The sequence below is a fragment of the Pseudophryne corroboree genome, chromosome 4 (assembly GCF_028390025.1).
Source record: "Pseudophryne corroboree isolate aPseCor3 chromosome 4, aPseCor3.hap2, whole genome shotgun sequence".
Lineage (NCBI taxonomy): Eukaryota > Metazoa > Chordata > Amphibia > Anura > Myobatrachidae > Pseudophryne > Pseudophryne corroboree.
Genome location: NC_086447.1, coordinates 491,434,522 through 491,454,184, shown reverse-complemented (window position 1 = coordinate 491,454,184; position 19,663 = coordinate 491,434,522). Strand labels below are relative to the sequence as shown.

The 19,663-nt window shown below is 47.6% G+C and overlaps 1 protein-coding gene across 1 annotated transcript in view; it reads right to left on the bottom strand.

Moving 5' to 3' along the window:
• Positions 1–19,663, bottom strand: part of CDC40 (cell division cycle 40) — a 222,364-nt gene that overhangs the window by 24,817 nt on the left and 177,884 nt on the right. The window contains exon 12 of the mRNA XM_063917128.1: positions 13,056–13,189. Within this exon, the coding sequence (XP_063773198.1) occupies positions 13,056–13,189 (134 nt within the window). The remainder of the gene's footprint in view (positions 1–13,055; positions 13,190–19,663) is intronic.

The following is a 19,663-nucleotide window of genomic DNA, read 5'->3' as shown; positions in this document are numbered from 1 at the left end:
TGTGTGTAAATGGACTTCAAAGTACTTTTACTGCATGCTATCTGCAGGATAGCTGTTAAGTCAGCGCTACCTTTTTGGGTAAACGTGTCAATGCCTTGTACACCCTAGGGGAAGATTCCCATTGTATCCTGGCCCCATTAGGGAAAGGATACTCCCTGAGAATTCTTTTTGGGAAGCTGCAGCTTCTTGTCTGGAGATTCCCGCTCTTTTTCTTCATGAGGGGAGGGAAATTTACCTCAGCTTTCTTCCCCTTAAACATGTGTACCCTCGTGTCAGGGACAGATGAGTCATCAGCGATATGCAAAACATCTTTTATTACAATAATCATAATGAATACATTTCTGCCAGTCTTGGCTGTACTTTGCATTATCGTAGTCGACACTGGAGTCAGACTCCGTGTCGATAACAGTGTCTATTATTTTGGATAGTGAGCGTTGTGAGACTCTGAAGGTCTCTGTGACATAGGGGCAGACATGGGTAGATTCCCTGTCTGTTCTCTAATCTTTTGTAATAAGTTCATCTTAGCACTTAATTTCACATATCCAATCAGATGTCGGCGTTGTTGACGGAGACACCACGCACCCACACAGATTTGCTCCATCTCTTCCTTAGGAGAGCCTTTTACCGCAGACATGTCGACACACACGTACCGACACACTCCACACACACACACAGAGAATCTCTTATCTGAAGACAGGTTCCCCCCTAGGCCCTTTGGAGAGACAGAGAGAGAGAATGCCAGCACACACCCCAGCGCTATATGACCCAGGAAAAAACACAGAATGTTTACCCAGTAGCGCTGCTGTAAAGTATAATCGCCAAATATGTGCCCCCCCTCTACTTTAAAACCCTCTTCACCGTGTGTCAAGCAGGGGAGAGTCCGGGGAGCTTCCTCTCAGCGGTGCTGTGGAGAGAAAATGGCGCTGGTGAGTGCTGAGGGAGAAGCCCCGCCCCCTCGGCGGCAGGCTTCTGTCCCGCTCAAACTTACTAAAATATGGCGGGGGATCTTTTATATACATGTCCAGTGCCCACCTGTACACGTATATATACTTTTTGCCATAAGAGAGGTGTTATATTGCTGCCCAGGGCGCCCCCCCCTGCGCCCTGCACCCTTACAGTGACCGGAGTATGTGAGGTGTATGGGAGCAATGACGCACAGCTGCGGTGCTGTGCGTTACCTCAGTGAAGCTCTGAAGGCTTCTGCCGCCTGAGACGTCTTCTGACTTCTGTACTTCTGGCTCTGTGAGGAGAACGGCGGCGCAGCTCTGGGGGGTGGACGCCCAGTAAGAACCTGTGTTCACCCCCTCTGGAGGTAATGGTGTCCAGTAGCCGAGGAAGCAGAGCCTATCTTAGACAAGAAGGTCTGCCCCTCTCTCCTCAGTCCCTCGATGCAGGGAGCCTGTTGCCAGCAGTGCTCCCTGTAAAAATGTAGAAAAAATCCAAACAAAAATGCTTTCTAGGCAGAGAACTCAGGGAGCTCCCTGCAGTGCACCCATCTCGCTCTGGGCACAGTGTAAAACTGAGGTCTGGAGGAGGGGCATAGAGGGAGGAGCCAGTGCACACCCAGAATCCAAAGTTTTCTTAAAGTGCCCTACCTCCTGCGGAGCCCGTCTATCCCCGTGGTCCTTACGGAGTCCCAGCATCCTCAAGGACGTTAGAGAAATTCCTATTTTCTCTCACGTCCTAGGGGATACTGGGATGGTAAGAGTTACCATGGAGATGTCCCAAAGCTCCCAGAATTGGTGGGAGAGTGCTGAGACACTTGCAAAACCGAGCGACCAAACCAAAAGTCCTCGGAAGCCAAGGTATCAAACTTGTAAAATTTCACAAACATGCTCGAACCAGACCAAGTGACTGCTCGGCAGAACTGTAAAGCAGAGACACCACGGGCAGCCGCCCAGGAAGAACCCACCGACCTTGTAGAGTAGGCCTATACAGAACTCAGCAGCAGCAGAGTAAGCCTGTTGTATAGTCATCTGGATCCAACGAGCAATGTACTGCTTTGAAGCAGGACATCCAATCTTTGAAGCGTCACAGAGAACAAAAAGTGAATCAGATTTTCGGCGACGAGCAGTTCTCTTGATATAAATCCTCAAAGCCCGACCCACGTCCAAGGATTTTGAGGAAACGGATGTGTCAGAGAACACAGGAACAACAATCAGTTGGTTGATGTGAAATGTCGTCACCACTTTATGTAGAAACTGCAGGCGAGTCCTGAGCTCTGCTCTATACAAGTGAAACACTGCGTAAGGGCTCTCACAGGATAAGGCCCCCAATAACGAGACATGCCTCGCTGAGGCCAAGGACAACAACATGACATTCTTCCAAGTCAAATATTTCAAGTCCACCCGGTGAAAAAGGTTCAAACCACTGATTGCAGAAAGGTCAGGACGGTGAGATCCCACGGTATCGTGGGAGGAATAAAGGGCGGTTGAATACGAAGGACACCTTTTAGGAAAGTCTGGACCTCTGAGATAACAGCCAACTGTCTTTGGAAGAAAATTGACAAGGCCGAGATCTGAACCTTGATGGATCCCAAACGAAAGCCCATATCCACACCTGCTTGCAGGAAGAGCAAGAACCTTCCCAGCTGAAAATCCACAGTGGAATACTGTCAATCCTCACACCGTGATGCGGTGGCAATGCTTAGATGTGACCACCTTCAGAGCCTGGACCATAGTTGAGATAACCTTTCCAGGAATTCCTTTCTGGCTAAAATCTCCCTCTCAACTTCCATGCCGACAAATGTAGCCGTGGTAAGTCTTGATAGACGAACGGCCCTTGCAGAAGAAGATCTTCCTGAAGTGGCAGAAGCCAGGGCTCGTCGAGGGACATGGCCAGGAGGTCCGCATACCAGGCCCGGCAAAGAAAATCCGGAGCAATGAGGATCGCCTGCACGCTTTCCCTTTTTAGTCTTTTTAAGACCCAGGGAATCAGGAATCGGAGGGAACAGACAGACAAACTGGTAAGTCCACGGTGCCGACAGAGCACCCACAGCTGCAGCCTGTGGATCCCTCGTCCTGGAGCAGTACCGAAGCAGCTTCTTTTTAAGACGAGAAGCCATCATGTCAATGAGCGGGCAGCCCCACAGCTTAACCAACAGCTGAAACACTTGCGGGTGAAAACCCCACTCCCCCGGGTGTAGATCGTGTCTGCTGAGGAAGTCTGCTTCCCAATAGTCCACTCCCGGGATGAACTTGGCCGACATGGCTTTGGCGTTGCGTTCTGCCCAAAGGAGTATTCTGGACACTGCTCGCATCGTGGCCCTGCGTCTTGTCCCTTCTTGTTTGTTTATGTATGCCACTGCCGTGGCGTTGTCCGACTGGACCTGTATGGCCTGATGGTGGAGGAGAGCAGAGGCTTGGAGAAGGGCATTTTAAAACGCCCTGAGTTCCAGAATGTTGTTCAGCAGATCCAGCCGGAAAGGACGGGCATGGAATCTTCCGTACTGAATTGCCTCGTACGAGGCTACCATCTTGCCCAACAGTCGGATGCAGAGATACACAGAAATTTTCAGATGTTTCAGAATGGAGTGCACCATTGATGGAATTGTCAAGGACTTGTCCATAGGAAGGAATACCTTCTGAGACACCGTGTCCAGGATCATCCACAAGAACTGCAGTGTCTCTGTAATGGTACCAGGTGTGATTTCTGTAGATTTAGAATCCAGCCGTGATCCACCAGAAGCCGTGTAGTCAGTGCGATACTTTCCAACAACCGTGCTTCGGATACAGCCTTGATGAGAAGATCGTCCAAGTATGGAATGATATTCACACCCTTTACGCGGAGTTGCAGCATCATCGCCGCTATCACCTTTGTGAACACTAGAGGTGCCGTGGATAGACCGAAGAGCAGGGCTCGAAACTGGAAGTGGTCTTCCTTTAGTGCAAACCTGAGGTAAGCCTGATGAGGCGGCCATATTGGGATGGGAAGTCACGCATCCTTGATATCCAGGGATACCAGGTATTCCCCCTCTTCCAGGCCTGAAATGACTACTCTGAGGGATTCCGGCTTGAATTATAATACCCGAAGGTATGGGTTCAGAGATTTGAGGTTCAAGATTGGCCGGTTTCAGCACCATGAACAGGCTGGAATAAGAGCCCTTGTTTCTGAGTAGCGGGGGAACTGGAACAATGACCTGCATTTGTTGCGGTCGTGGGATGTCTCTAGCAAGGTAACCTTTAGCAACCGCTTAGGGGTTTGGAATTTCTTATCAGGATTACCCCACGCCTCGTTGAAAAGTGTGTTTAATTCCTTAGAGACTGGAAAGGTGGGAGTAGATTTTGTTTTACATTAAAAAACGATTCCTCCTCAGGTTCTGCCTCCTTATCAGGTATATTCAGGACCTCTCTGATCAAGTAGATAAGTGCTTCCACCCCCTGAGACAGAGTGCTGTCTCCTGCATTAACCTCCACTTCCCCTTCCTCTAAATCTGGCATGTCATTATCCGTCAGACTGGAGCACATGGGACAGTGTGCATTTCTGGGAAACCAGCAGAGGGGGTTGGGAGATAGGTCTGAGATCAGAAGTGTGTACCAGAAGATCATCCATAGATTTCGTAAACACTTGTCTTTTCTGATGTTAGACATCATCCCTTTTATTGAATCCAGCCACTCAGATTCCTGTGTGCTGGTTCCTGTGTGCTGGTTCCTGTGTGCTGCTTCCTTGTGAAGGTAGACTGCACTGTCCCCCCTGGAGAGGGAGAAAACTTAGTGCTACAAGACTGACAAACAACCTTTTTGGCAGACATGCTTATACAGCCACACACACACACACACACACACACACACACACACACACACAGTGAAATAACACAGAGACCCAGTGTAAGCCTGGATGCAGTGAGACAGAGAGGGAGAGAACCAACACAGCGATTGCCTCTATCAGCTAAAGCAGTGCTTTGCCGGGCAGCAACTAGAGCTTTAAAAGGTAACCAGTTTGTAATAGTCTATAAATACCCTGGTACCAGTTACAAGGTGTTTTGAGGGTCCTTGGAGGAGCAGCGCATCCCTGCATGCAGCCTGTAGTGTGATGCAGCAGGAAATGGCGCCACTGAGCTGCTGGTCCCGCTCTCTCCGGAAGCCCCGCCCACTTAAAGGCGCACAGTCCCTGTAAGTTTAATACTGGCATATATATTTAATCAGAAAAACGAGATTTATGGTAAGAACTTACCTTTGTTAAATCTCTTTCTGCGAGGTACACTGGGCTCCACAAGGATAGTCATTGGGGTGTAGAGTAGGATCTTGAGCTGAGGCACCAACAGGCTCAAAGCTTTGACTGTTCCCAGAATGCACAGCGCCGCCTCCTCTATAACCCCGCCTCCCTGCACAGGAGCTCAGTTTTTAGTTAACCAGCCCAATGCAGTAGCAGGAAGAGAGACGACAACGGTTAGTAGCCACATACACCACATTCTCACGACAGGAGAAGTGTCAGCGGCTAATGCCATACCAACCCAAAGAAGCTAAGTGCTTCAGGGTGGGCGCCTTGTGGAGCCCAGTGTACCTCGCAGAAAGAGATTTAACAAAAGTAAGTTCTTACCATAAAACTCGTTTTCTGCTGCGGGGTACACTGGGCTCCACAAGGATAGACATTGGGGATGTCCTAAAGAGGTTCCTTATGGGAGGGGGCGCACTGTAGCGGGCACAAGAGCACGGCGTCCAAAGGAAGCATCCTGGGAAGCGGCAGTATCGAAGGCATAGAACCTTATGAACGTGTTCACTGATGACCATGGCGGGCCGCCCAAGAAGGTCCAACAGACCGAGTAGAATGGGCCATGATGTGAGCAGGAGCTGACAGACCAGCCCTCACATAAGCATGTGCAATCACCATTCTAATCCATCTGGCCAAAGTCTGCTTGTGAGCAGGCCAGCCCCGTTTGTGAAATCCAAACAGTACAAAGAGAGAATCAGATTTTCTAATGGAAGCAGTTCTCTTCACATAGATACGGAGAGCCCGTACCACATCCAAAGACTTCTCTTTGGAAGACAGATCAGGAGAAACAAGTGCCGGAACCACAATTTCCTGGTTAAGGTGGAACGAGGAAACCACTTTAGGTAAATATCCGGGACGAGTCCTAAGAACCGCCCGGTCACGGTGAAATATCAGATATGGGGAACTACAGGACAAGGCACCCAAATCCGACACTCTTCTAGCTGAAGCAATAGCCAGCAGAAACACCACGTTAAGGGAAAGCCACTTAACATCAGCTGAACCAAGAGGTTCAAACGGAGACTCTTGTAATGCCTCCAAAACCACCGACAAGTCCCAAGGAGCCACAGGCGGGACATAGGGAGGTTGGATACGCAACACACCCTGAGTAAAGGTATGCACATCAGGTAAGGTCACAATATTTCTCTGAAACCACACCGACAAGGCAGAAATATGAACCTTGAGGGAGGCCAGACGTAGGCCTAAGTCCAGGCCCTGCTGAAGAAAAGCCAACAACTTGGCTATACTAAACTTGGAAGCGTCATAATCATTAGATGCGCACCAAACAAAGTAAGAATGCCAGACCCTGTAGTAAATCCGAGCCGAAGCCGGTTTTCGGGCCAGCAACATAGTTTGAATGACCGCCTCAGAAAACCCTTTAACTCTTAAGAAGGAAGCTTCAAGAGCCACGCCGTCAAAAACAGCCAGGCTACGTCCTGGTAGACACAGGGGCCCTGAACGAGGTGGTCTGGGCGTTGTGGAAGTAGAATTGGACGCTCTGACGATAGGCCCTGCAGGTCTGAGAACCAGTGCCTATGAGAAGCAGAATTCCTTTTTCTTGCTTGAACTTCCGAATTACCCTGGGCAGGAGTGACACCGTAGGGAACACGTACGGCAGCCGAAACCTCCAAGGCACCGCCAGCGCATCCACGAATGCTGCTTGAGGATCCCTTGTCCTTGCTCCAAAGACCGGAACCTTGTGATTGTGTCGAGACGCCATCAGATCTACGTCTGGAAGACCCCACTTTTCCACTAGGAGTTGAAACACTTCTGGATGGAGGCCCCACTCGCCGGCATGCACGTCCTGACGACTGAGAAAGTCCCCTTCCCAATTCAGGACTCCCGGAATGAAGATTGCCGATATGGCTGTAGATGGCGTTCCGCCCAATGTAGAATCCGTGAGACTTCCTTCATTACCATACGGCTTAGAGTGCCGCCTTGATGATTTATGTAAGCCACTGTGGTGGCGTTGTCCGACTGCACTTGAACAGGACGGTTGTGAATTAAATGCTGGGCTAGGTTCAATGCATTGAAGACTGCAATTCTAGAATGTTGATTGAGAGGGGGGACTCCTCCTTGGTCCACCGACCCTGAAGGAAGTGTTGCTCCAGCACCGCGCCCGAACCTCTTAGACTGGCATCTGTCGTCAACAGGACCCAGTTGGATATCCAGAAGGGACGGCCCCTGCACAATTGTTGGTCCTGGAGCCACCAGAGCAGCGACAGACGGACCTCCGGAGTCAATGAGATAATTTGAGACCTGATTCGGTAAGGCAGGCCATCCCACTTGGCTAGAATCAGCCTCTGGAGGGGGCGAGAATGGAATTGAGCATACTCCACCATGTCGAATGCTGATACCATGAGGCCCAGCACCTGCATCGCCAAATGTATCGACACTTGCGGACGAGAAAGGAAGCAACGAATCCTTTCCTGAAGCTTCAGGACTTTCTCCTGACACAAGAACAACCTCTGGTTGTGAGTGTCCAATAGCGCTCCCAGATGCACCACGCTCTAAGCAAAGATCAGGGAGGATTTCTTCCAGTTGATGAGCCACCCGTGGGCTTGTATAAACCGGACTGTCATATCTAGATGACGTAGGAAAGTTCTGGGGAATTTGCCAGGATTAACAAGTCGTCCAGATACGGCAGTATCCTGACCCCTTGGCAGCGAAGTACCACCGTCATCACTTTGGTGAAGACCCGCGGAGCCGTTGTTAAACCAAAAGGTAACGCCCGAAACGGTAACGGAGGTTGCCAATAGCAAACCTCAGGTATTGCTGATGTGACGCTGCTATAGGAATATGCAGGTAAGCATCCTGTATGTCCAGGGAGACCATGTAGTCCCCAGGTTCCAAAGCCAGAACTATAGAGCGAAGGGTTTCCATACGTAACTTGGAAACCTTCACAAACCTGTTCAATGCCTTGAGGTTGAGAATGGGCCGGGAGGACCAATTCGGTTTTGGGACTAGAAACAGCGTAGAGAAAAGTACCCCCGGCCCCTATGCACAAGAGGCACCTGTACTACGACTCCTGTATCCAGGAGGGTCTGTACCACCGAATGCAGTGTGTTTGCCTTTGTCTGGTCCAACGGGACGTCCGTCTGGCAAAATCGATGAGGGTGTCTGTTTTTGAAGGCTATGGCGTAACCTCGAGTGACGACTTCCCGTACCCAGGCATCTGAAGTGGTCTTCAACCATTCCTGGGTATACCCTAGAAGCCAGCCCCCCACCCTGGAATCTCCCAGGGGGAGGCCCGCCCCGTCATGCGGCAAGCTTATCGGCCTTGGAAGCTGGCTGACGGGCCGCCCAGGCTCTTTTTGGCTTTGGCTTACCAGGTTTGGAAGTGCGGGCCTGCTTGTTGTACGCCTGACCTTTTGCTGTACCTGAAGGACGAAAGGGGCGAAAGGAAATACCTTTAGCCTTCGACACAGAAGGAGCGGTACTTGGCAGACAGGCAGTTTTGGCAGTAGCCAAGTCAGCCACTATCTTATTTAAGTCCTCCCCAAACAGAATATCTCCCTTAAAAGGGAGTACCTCCAGGGTTTTCTAGAGTCCAGATCCACAGACCAGGATCTCAGCCACAATATCCGGCGAGCCAGGACTGACGTAGTAGAGGCCTTGGCTGCTAGGATACCGGCATCAGTAGCCGCCTCTTTAATATAGCGAGAAGCTGTGACAATATATGACAGGCATTGTCTAGCATGGTCAGAAGAGATTTCAGCTTCTAACTCCAAGGCCCATGCTTCAATAGCCTCTGCAGCCCATGTTGCTGCGATAGTGGGCCTTTGTGCAGCACCCGTGAGGGTGTAGATCGCTTTAAGACAACCCTCCACACGTTTAACCGTAGGCTCTTTCAGAGACGTGACTGTAGTGACAGGTAGAGCTGAGGAAACCCCCATCCTAGCCACATGCGAGTCTACTGGAGGAGGCGTTTCCCAATTCTTAGACCGCTCTGGTGCGAGGGGATAGCGAGCCAGCATCTTCTTTTGAGGCACAAACTTCGTACCCGGGTTTTCCCAGGGTTCCTGACGTATATCCACTAGGTGATCAGAGTGAGGTAAAACTTGTTTAACCACCTTCTGACGCTTGAACCTATCTGGTTTCTTAGGAGAAACGGATGGCTCGGGATCATCCGTAATCTGTAGAATTAACTTAATAGCCTCCAAAAGATCAGGAACATCCACATGTGAACTACCCACCCCATCAGCCGTATCTGAGTTAGAACCTGTGGGGTCAGTGTAAGTGCCGTCTTCATCAGACGAGGTGTCGGTGACAGCAGTGGATTGTGAGGAGACAAGCGCTCACTTAGAGGACTCCTTGGACTTAGGCGAGCGATGGTCAGACTTTTTAGTAGTCAGGGACTGGTTCAACTTCTTTAATTGAGCAGATAAATCGTCCGCCCACGGCGGGTTAGCTGCAGGGACCACATACGGTTGTACCGGCATTGGGGCTCCTATAGGGGGTGTTAATTTATTAACTAGCGTATGTAGAAGCGTGGAAAAAGCGGCCCACGTAGGTGATTACTTACCTCCGTTGCCACAGTCCCACTGGGGGGCAAGGAGCCCCCAGAACCAGAGCCCACAGCTGCTATATTCTCCTCATAGGGATCTGTGGCTTCAGCAACACCGGCAGTGTGTTCAGCCCCAGAACCGTTACCCTCAGAAGCAGACATGATATAACTTGCAGTATCAGATAACACAGTACAATTGGCAGCAGCACAATACCTCTTACCCAAACCCCTGCGCAGTGTAGTCAGCACTAGCAGAGATAAAGGAGAGATATGGTGACTAAATCACAGAGAAAAATACGTATGAAAGTATATTTTTGTGAAAATCCTATATCAATATAAAACCTGACGCACCAAACCCCCTCAGGTTATAGAATACAGGGATAGCAAGTTGAGTGAAATGGACACCACTCAGCTATCTAATGCACACACAGATAGTCACAGTTTGTACAATGCAGAGGTTATTACTAACAATAATACTGCACTTGACTAGCTTATATATATAGCTATATAGTCAATAGATATAACACTGCACAGTAAGAACTGGATGTATATCACAGGGTAATTGTACTAGAAAACCCTGACTAAATGCACTCTTTCTTAACTAGCACTGTCTAAAAAGGCAGGTAGAATACTTAAGTGTCATGTAAAGTCACAGCACTGACAACCAGGCGGCTTTACACAGGAGGATTTGCCCAAGCAGTCCCAGGAACAGTGAAGCTGAGAGATAATGGCGCCCAGACACTGACAGGGAGTGAGGGAGAGAAAGATATGCAGCTCCAGGGCGGGAACATTTGCGGGAAATGGCGCCCTGGGGCTGGGGGAGGGGCTTCAGGTTCTAAGCCTTATCCCCCTGCTGGCAAAACCACCGGGTACTGTGGGCTACTGAAAATGGTTTATAGAGAAAACCTGACATGCACCCATGCCCTGGGGATCTAGTGGGATCGCCTGTACTGCCACAGTGTCCACCGCCAGCGCGCGCGCCCCACTGACCGCGTCGGATCGCGATAAAGACTGTGTCCCGCAAGCGGGACCCACTCACCACCTCCCGAAGTACGGCCACGCGATACCGGAGAGCCCCCGTCGTGTGTGCCTGACGTGAAGAAAACCGGAGCCTCCTGCTGTAGTTACCCGGTAACCAGGGCTCGGGAGTGTACAGCGCCGCTGGGGAGAGCTGGAGCTGCAGCAGTGAATGTCTTCTGACATTTACCACCGCTGCTGCCCTTGAAGTCTTCACTTTTTTCTTCAAAAAAAGCTCTTCTTAGGGCTGCCTGGAGCAGCCCCTCTGTTATGTGCCTGCTTACTGCAGCACAAACTACAAAACTGAGCTCCTGTGCAGGGAGGCGGGGTTATAGAGGAGGTGGCGCTGTGCATTCTGGGAACAGTCAAAGCTTTGAGCCTGTTGGTGCCTCGGATCAAGATCCTACTCTACACCCCAATGACTATCCTTGTGGAGCCCAGTGTACCTCGCAGCAGAAACGGGGTTAAAACCCCTTTTCAGCGACAGCGCCTGTGTGGGTATCTGCAGCGGGCACAGAAGCGCCCTTATGCCGCCATTATAACCGGGAACACGCTAACCTGGACCCCGGTTTCTGTACTCACCACTCCAGCGTCTTCAGCTCTGTTAGGGGTGGTGGCATGCTGTTGGAGTGCGCGCACACCCTTGGGGTAATGCGAAACCCCACCTCGGGAGCTATGTCCTATCTGTGGGGATAGAAATCATTAACCCTTTTAAGAGGTTGGTCCGGTCTGCCCCCCCCAAGTCCCACAACGCAGGCATACTGGTGCCAACCAGTGCTGCCTGAAAATAACAAACTAAAATAAAGTTTTGAAGAAAACTCTCTGGAGCCCCAGATAATGCACCTGGAACCTTGGGCACACTTTTCTAAACTGAGTCTGCAGGAGGGGCATAGAGGGGAGAAGCCAGCACACTGAAGAATTTAAAATGCCATGGCTCCAATGGACCCCATCTACTGCATACCCCATGGTAACTCTTACCATCCTAGTATCCCCTAGGATGTGAGAGAAAGTCCAAGTAATGATTGAAACATGTTGCTGGAGGAGCTTCTGTAACTACTAAACACGTGGGGAGTGGGCTGAGGATCCTGCTGGTCGGTGTGCCCGGGCTGTTACACCTTGCATTGAGGCTTCTGTCTCACATCAAATTGGTAGGAGAACATTTTTACACGCATTTTGAATGTCACCTTTGATTGTTTTATAGTTATCTACCTATTAAACAGTTTTACACTATAAATCTTTTGTCTGAGACTGAAATGGAGCTTTTGGGCATAAATGCTAAGCAATATGTATGGCGCAAATAAAGCACTTCACACACATCGGGTGATACTAGTTCTCTTCAAAGTTTGGCAGTGGTAGCTTCATTTTACAGGGATGTTACATACAAACCCTTGACAAATTAGGGAGCAATGATCTAAAGCAAACTGGATAGAAAAAATATGAAGAACTCATATGGGTGATCTAAAGTAAAAGTAATAAATAAACCAGAAAGTGAATGCCAGCAAGTGTCTTTCTGAAAAAATGTTCAGCATTCCTGACATTCCACATCTACAGGATGTCTGTATGCAACCCTTCTTTTATCGACGTGTTTACCCCATTACACTTGTAAACTCCAACCTCTATGCTTTCAGGAAGTCACGCTCCCAACACACACGATATAGAACAATGAGAAAAAACATATTCTGCCACGTCTGCTGTATCTAATAGATCAATTTTAAAATTCTCTATGCAAGCAAGTATATGGGCTTTCCCAGCAGGGGCCTGTTCCATACACTACTCTCAACAAGCTTTTTCATTGAATGGGGAGCTTGTTGATAAGTGTATATTATCTTCAACTGGAGCTTGTTTAATGTCACAGTTGGCTTTGCAGTACCTTCAGTCAGCCCTTCATGTACATCAACTGAGATCTGGGACATTATGATATACATGACTGTAGTCCTATTTCTTCCATTTCTGCACAATGGACTATATGGAGCTCAGACAAATGTTTGGTGTCTAAAAATGATCCTTGAACGTTCCCAAAATTTGTGCCAGTCTATAATCACTTCTCTTATGTGCAAGCTTCTATTATGCTGTAGGACATCACAGAGAATGCTCATATTAATGAAACAATTAAAGTTAATGAGCCATAGATATAGTTTAATATAAAATGTGTGTTTTGAATGTTTAGTAACTTGTGGAAAGAGTCTGGGATTTGGTTTCCCACAATGCTTTGTGTTCAGTTTATTTCATATGAAAGAAAATGAGCAGGGGGCTGAATTCTTTTCCAAAACACTGTACATTTCACTTTCCCAATTATAGTAGTGTGATTAAACATAGTCCTTACCACTCCCAAACTCTCAAGCTCTTATCATCAGAGGTGCTTACAAAACGCCTGTTCTCATCCACAAAAGTGATAGTGTTCACAGCTCCCAGATGCCGGTCATACTCTTGGACAATCTCACCACTTCGAATATCCCACTGCAAGTTTGAAAAAAAAGTCAGGTACTGTACATAGGATAGCATGTTTTGTGTCATACAGATGTGTCCTCCTTCATCTAGCCTCAATACGTCATGAGGAGCGAGATGCCTGGAGCGAGTAAGCCACCAGCTCTCGTGCAACCTTGATAGCTTCAACATCTTTTTGCAAAAAATGCATCTTATTTACATAGCACGCACTGGGAGACTGTGCTGATTAATTTGATACGACACTTATATATCTGTGTGTTTAAGTCTGTATAAAGGGGGTCATTCCGAGGTGATCGCTCGCTAGCTAGTTTTAGCAGCCGTGCAAACGCTATGCCGCCGCCCACTGGGGAGTGTATTTTAGCATAGCAGAAGTGCGAACGCATGTGCAGACGAGCTCTGCAAAAACAGTTTGTGCAGTTTCAGAGTAGCTCTAAACCTTCTCAGCGCTTGCGATCACTTCAGCCTATTCGTGTCCGGATTTGACGTCATACACCCGCCCAGCCACGCCTGCGTTTTTCCAGACACGCCTGCGTTTTTGCAAACACTCCCTGAAAACGGTCAGATGACACCCAGAAACGCCTCCTTCCTGTCAATCTTCTTGCGGCCGTCAGTACGAAGAAAAACTTTGCTAGAACCTAAGCACAACCACAAAGGGCTTTGTACCTGTACGTCACGCGTGCACATTGCGGGGCATACACATGTGCATAAATGCCGGTTTTTTGTCACCTTATCGCTGCGAAAATCGTCAGCGAGCGATCAACTCAGAATGACCCCCATAAAGCAGAACTTTGCTTGGAGAAAAAGCCGCAGCATCGTAGAACTTTGTATACAGATTCATAGACTCCGGTGCATACATATATACAAGTATCGCATATCCGCACAGTCTCCTGGTGCATCAGTCACATCACAACGCAACAGAACCATTTTTGGCAAATTTCGGCCTGACGCTAGCAGTCGCATGGGACCTGGCACGCTGAGAGGGGTAGTTTGGTGAATCTGCAGCAATGATGTAAGATGAAATATGTGCATAAACAGTCTGTAGACTCATTTAAAAAAAAAAAAAAAAGTAGAGGTAAGATAGAATATAATCAAAATAGTGACTAAATATATAAAACCACCTGCAAATTCATATATGATGCAGTAACTAGTTAGACAGCTAAATAGCGTGGAGTAGGTGTAAGAATGCCCACAAAAATAAATTAGTGACTTAATTATAGCAGGAAAATTATGAGGAGATTGTTTATTTTTTAATTGTTGTTTATTTAAATTTTTACATATTTATTAAAACAATACATATCTAGTTATATATTTGGTAGACACTCTTGAGAGAACTGAAATGTTGTATATTAGATTATCTTGAGTTTGAAATGGGTCTGAATCTTTATCTAGCTGTAGCCAATTGCTCAAATCAGTGCCTTGGAGTATGGTACTACCAATTATAAACATATCTCATAAATTAAGGGCTTCATTATCAGTGACTCAACTTCAGGGGGTATATTTACAAACCACAAATTCTTAAATCCACCAAAGCCTTTGACTACTGAATTTAAAATATAAAACTTTAAAATGCTAAAATCAGGTTTGATTTGCATTTACTACTACTGTCATTTTTAAATTCGGCAGTCAAAGTAGCAAATAATCTGAGGGGTCGAAAATCCGCTGAGCCTATGGGGTGAATTAAATTTCATGTGAAAGGGGTGGATTACCTGTTGCCGCAGGGTTTCAATGCCGGCAATGGCAGCTCGATCTGCCCCCTTCACCCAGCCGGCTCAAGCACTTTTTAGCGAGATCCCCGCCGCCGTAAAACTGTGTAACCGCCACCACTTAATTGAACCCCCCCCCCCCTTCCCCTATAAGTGTTATCAGCCACTCACCTAGAAGTGGGATGCTAATCCTCTTACCAAAGCACAACAGAAAGAAACCCAGGTGGCACTTGAACCACACAGCATCATAAAGACATATAACAAATATTTATTGTAAAAATATAAACCCCACTTTCATAAGTGTTTAATTCCTGAGAGGGGGACAGTTATCTATTCAATACGGGTCAATGGCCAACTATTAAATAAATTGTAATATGCGCTCCTAATTGCATGCAACATTGCATTTCCTTTTTATAATGCACGTGGTGTCACAAGTAAATATTCACCGGTCGCCGGATATTGCTGAAGCAAATTAAGTAGATACAGGAGGCAACAATGCGCAATAGATCTGGACAATAGAAAGGAGGTGCCTCTGAAAGGGTCTAGATGAATATCAGCAATTACCCAGTTTATATCAAATATCCCCCAATATGTTTATTGACTTAATTGTAGTTAGCGCTGGTAGGGTAAGCTTCTCTGTGACAGCCAATGGAAGGGAATCTCTTGCTTGGCAACATCAATATAGAAGTGCAATGGTTGAAGGTTTTGGGCAATCTGCTTTAAACATGTTTTCTTTGGTGCATCACATGCTATTTTCAATCCGGACATGTTTTATTTAGGCACTGATATGGTATTCTTTAAGGCTCCATTCTGTAGACATTTTCGAACCACTATAAACGATGTCTTTAAATATAGGATTCAATGGTGGGTTGGTCTTGGATCGTATCAGTTTTATTGACTGAAGAAAGTATCCTGTAGTATTGGTTGGATAGAAGTCCTACTGTTTTAAATGTATATTTATCAGGAGGAGCTCTGACTTGCTAATAGCAGGTGTGTTAGGGCCGAAACACACGAGGCGGCTGGCGCCGCCCGGCAAACACCCGGCCGGCTTTAAACCGCTGCCGTGATGTAAAGACACATGCAGCGCAATGTGTCCTTACACACGGCCCGGTCCCGGCCCGGCTGCCGGGTTGCAGCCGGCTCTCACCACTGGAAGGTCCGGCTGCCGGGCCGTCTTTGTAGCCAGTAAACCGTGTGTGTGAAGGGGAGCTTTCACACACAACGTTTTTTTCTGAAGCCGTGTCTGATGCTGCGCATGCGCACAGCATCACACACGGCTCAAAGCCGTCCTGTGTGACAGACCCTGCCGGTTTCTCCCGGATGGCTTTTTGCCATCCGGGAAAAACCGGAGTGTGTGTTACAGCCCTAAGGGTATTCACAGAACATTTTTGATGTGGTTTTATTGCCATCTACTGGCTAAAACTATAACACAGAAAAGAGTCGGAGCTGTTGTGTTTAAAATACATTGTTAAGGCCCTTCAGTCATAAATGACTATTATTAAAAAGTATATAATGTCCATAGATTCATGTAGGATGTTGTCTAAACTGTATCTATTTTTATTAAGAGCTTATCACATGGAAGAATTAACAGCTTTTGGGGCCCATACGGGAAATGGAGTGGAGCTTAGCGTTAAAATGTCCTCGTGATTCAACTATATCTGTTCGCTACCAACAAATACAATTGTTTTTATTGCATAGAATAAATCTTACACCAATATGCTTATATAGATTTGTGGGTAGGGCAACATCACAGTGCCCCAAGAGTGCTGAAGACACTTTTTTACATTGACTATGGAAGTGTCCCCAGGTATTAATGTTTTGGGACAGTGATTGGGGTTATATTGGCTACAGGTGTTTCAAGCGGTATACTTATATCAACAGCTTGCTTGTTGGGAATAGTTGAAACATATGTGCTAGATAGATATACAAAAAATATGTCCTCAATATGTGTAGTCTAACATGTGTCTAGATCGAACTTGGATGGCCCAAAAGGGTCCAATAATTAATCAGTGGCTTTCTTTTGTTAATGTCATGGTGGCACATGAGAAATATGCGTACACAGCCAGACATGCTGAACATAAATCCAAGAAAATATAGGCCAAATGGCTTGATTCTAAATATGTCACAGTGGCTACAGAAATAGATTCTGAATAGTCACACACTCCCCTTAAGAGGAGTTGTAAAGGTATTTATAGATCGCATAATGCAAGTTTAGTTCTGTGAAATGTAAATACAGCTCATGCAGATACATGTGTGGTATACCAGAAATATGTTATACAATGGGAGATATTTGTATTACAATGCTCTTTTTTTTTTTATACATGAAAGTTTTGTTTTTATGTGCGACTGTATTTATGTGATGTGTACTGTTGATATGAAAAATAAAATAAGAATTTACTCACCGGTAATTCTATTTCTCGTAGTCCGTAGTGGATGCTGGGTACTCCGTAAGGACCATGGGGGATAGACGGGCTCCGCAGGAGACTGGGCACTCTTAAAAGAAAGATTAGGTACTATATCTGGTGTGCACTGGCTCCTCCCCCTATGCCCCTCCTCCAGATCTCAGTTAGGGAAACTGTGCCCGGAAGAGCTGACACTACAAGGAAAGGATCTGGAATCCAGGGTAAGACTCATACCAGCCACACCAATCACACCGTACAACTTGTGATAATTATACCCAGTTAACAGTATGAACAACAACTGAGCCTCATACAACAGATGGCTCATAACAATAACCCTTTAGTTAAGCAATAACTATATACAAGTATTGCAGAAAATCCGCACTTGGGGCGGGCTCCCAGCATCCACTACGGACTACGAGAAATAGAATTACCGGTGAGTAAATTCTTATTTTCTCTGACGTCCTAGTGGATGCTGGGTACTCCGTAAGGACCATGGGGATTATACCAAAGCTCCCAAACGGGCGGGAGAGTGCGGATGACTCTGCAGCACCGAATGAGCAATCAAGGTCCCCCTCAGCCAGGGTATCAAACTTGTAGAATTTTGCAAAGGTGTTTGATCCCGACCAAGTAGCAGCTCGGCCAAGTTGTAAAGCCGAGACCCCTCGGGCAGCCGCCCAAGAAGAGCCCACCTTCCTCGTGGAATGGGCTTTTACTGGTTTAGGATGCGGCAGTCCAGCCGCAGAATGTGCAAGTTGAATCGTGCTACAGATCCAGCGAGCAATAGTCTGCTTTTAAGCAGGAGCACCCAACTTGTTGGGTGCATGCAGGATAAATAGCGTCAGTTTTCCTGACTTTGGCCGTCCTGGAAACATAGATTTTCAGGGCCCGGACTACGTCCAGCAACTTGGAATCCTCCAAGTCCCGAGTAGCCGCAGGCACCACAATAGGTTGGTTCAAATGAAACGCTGATACCACCTTTGGGAGAAATTGGGGACACGTCCACAATTCTGCCCTTTCCATATGGAAAATCAGATATGGGGCTTTTACAGGACAAAGCCGCCAATTCTGACACACGCCTAGCTGAGGCCAAAGCCAACAGCAAGACTACCTTCCACGTGAGATACTTCAACTCCACGGTCTGAAGTGGCTCAACCAATGTGATTTTAGGAAATCCAACACTACGTTGAGATCCGAAGGTGCCACTGGAGGCACAAAAGGGGCTGAATATACAGCACTCCCTTAACAAATGTCTGAAGTTCAGGCAGTGAAGCCAGTTCATTTTTAAAGAAAATAGACAGGGCCGAAATCTGGACTTTAATGGACCCTAATTTTAGGCCCATAGTCACTCCTGACTGTAGGAAGTGCAGATATCGACCCAGCTGAAATTCCTCTGTTGGGGCCATCCTGGCCTCACATCAAGCAACATATTTTTGCCATATACGGTGATAATGATGTGCTGTCACGTCTTTCCTAGCCTTTATCAGCGTAGGAATCACTCCAACCGGAATGCCCTTTTCCGGTAGGATCTGGCGCTCAACCGCCATGCCGTCAAACGCAGTTGCGGTAAGTCTTGGAACAGACAGGGCCCCTGCTGTAACAGGTCCTGTCTGAGAGGCAGAGGCCATGGGTCCTCTGAGATAATTTCATGTAGTTCTGGGTACCAAGATCTTCTTGGCCAATCCGGAACAATGAGTATAGTTCTTACTCCTCTCTTTCTTACTATCCTCAGTACCTTGGGTATGAGAGGGAGAGGAGGGAACACATAAACCGACTGGTACACCCACGGTGTCACCAGTGCGTCCACAGCTATCGCCTGAGGGTCCCTTGACCTGGCGCAATATTTTTTTAGCTTTTCGTTGAACACTGCTGACAGTGCTAGCACGTGATTTTCCGCCCATCGGGGAATCCTTGTGGCTTCTGCCATCGCCATCCTGCTTCTTGTGCCGCCCTGTCTGTTTACATGGGCGACCGCCGTGATGTTGTCTGACTGAATCAGCACTGGTTGGTTTTGAAGCAGGGGTTCTGCTCGACTCAGGGCATTGTAAATGGCCCTTAGTTCCAGAATATTTATGTGTAGGGAAGCCTCCTGACTCGACCACTGTCCTTGGAAGTTTCTTCCCTGAGTGACTGCCCCCCAACCTCGGAGGCTTGCATCCGTGGTCACCAGGACCCAGTCCTGAATGCCGAATCTGCGGCCCTCGAGAAGATGAGCACTCTGCAGCCACCACAGCAGAGACACCCTGGCCCTCGGGGACAGGGTGATCAACCGATGCATCTGAAGATGCGATCCAGACCACTTGTCTAACAGATCCCACTTTGCATGGAACCTGCCGAAGGGAATTGCTTCGTAAGAAGCTACCATCTTTCCCAGGACTCGCGTG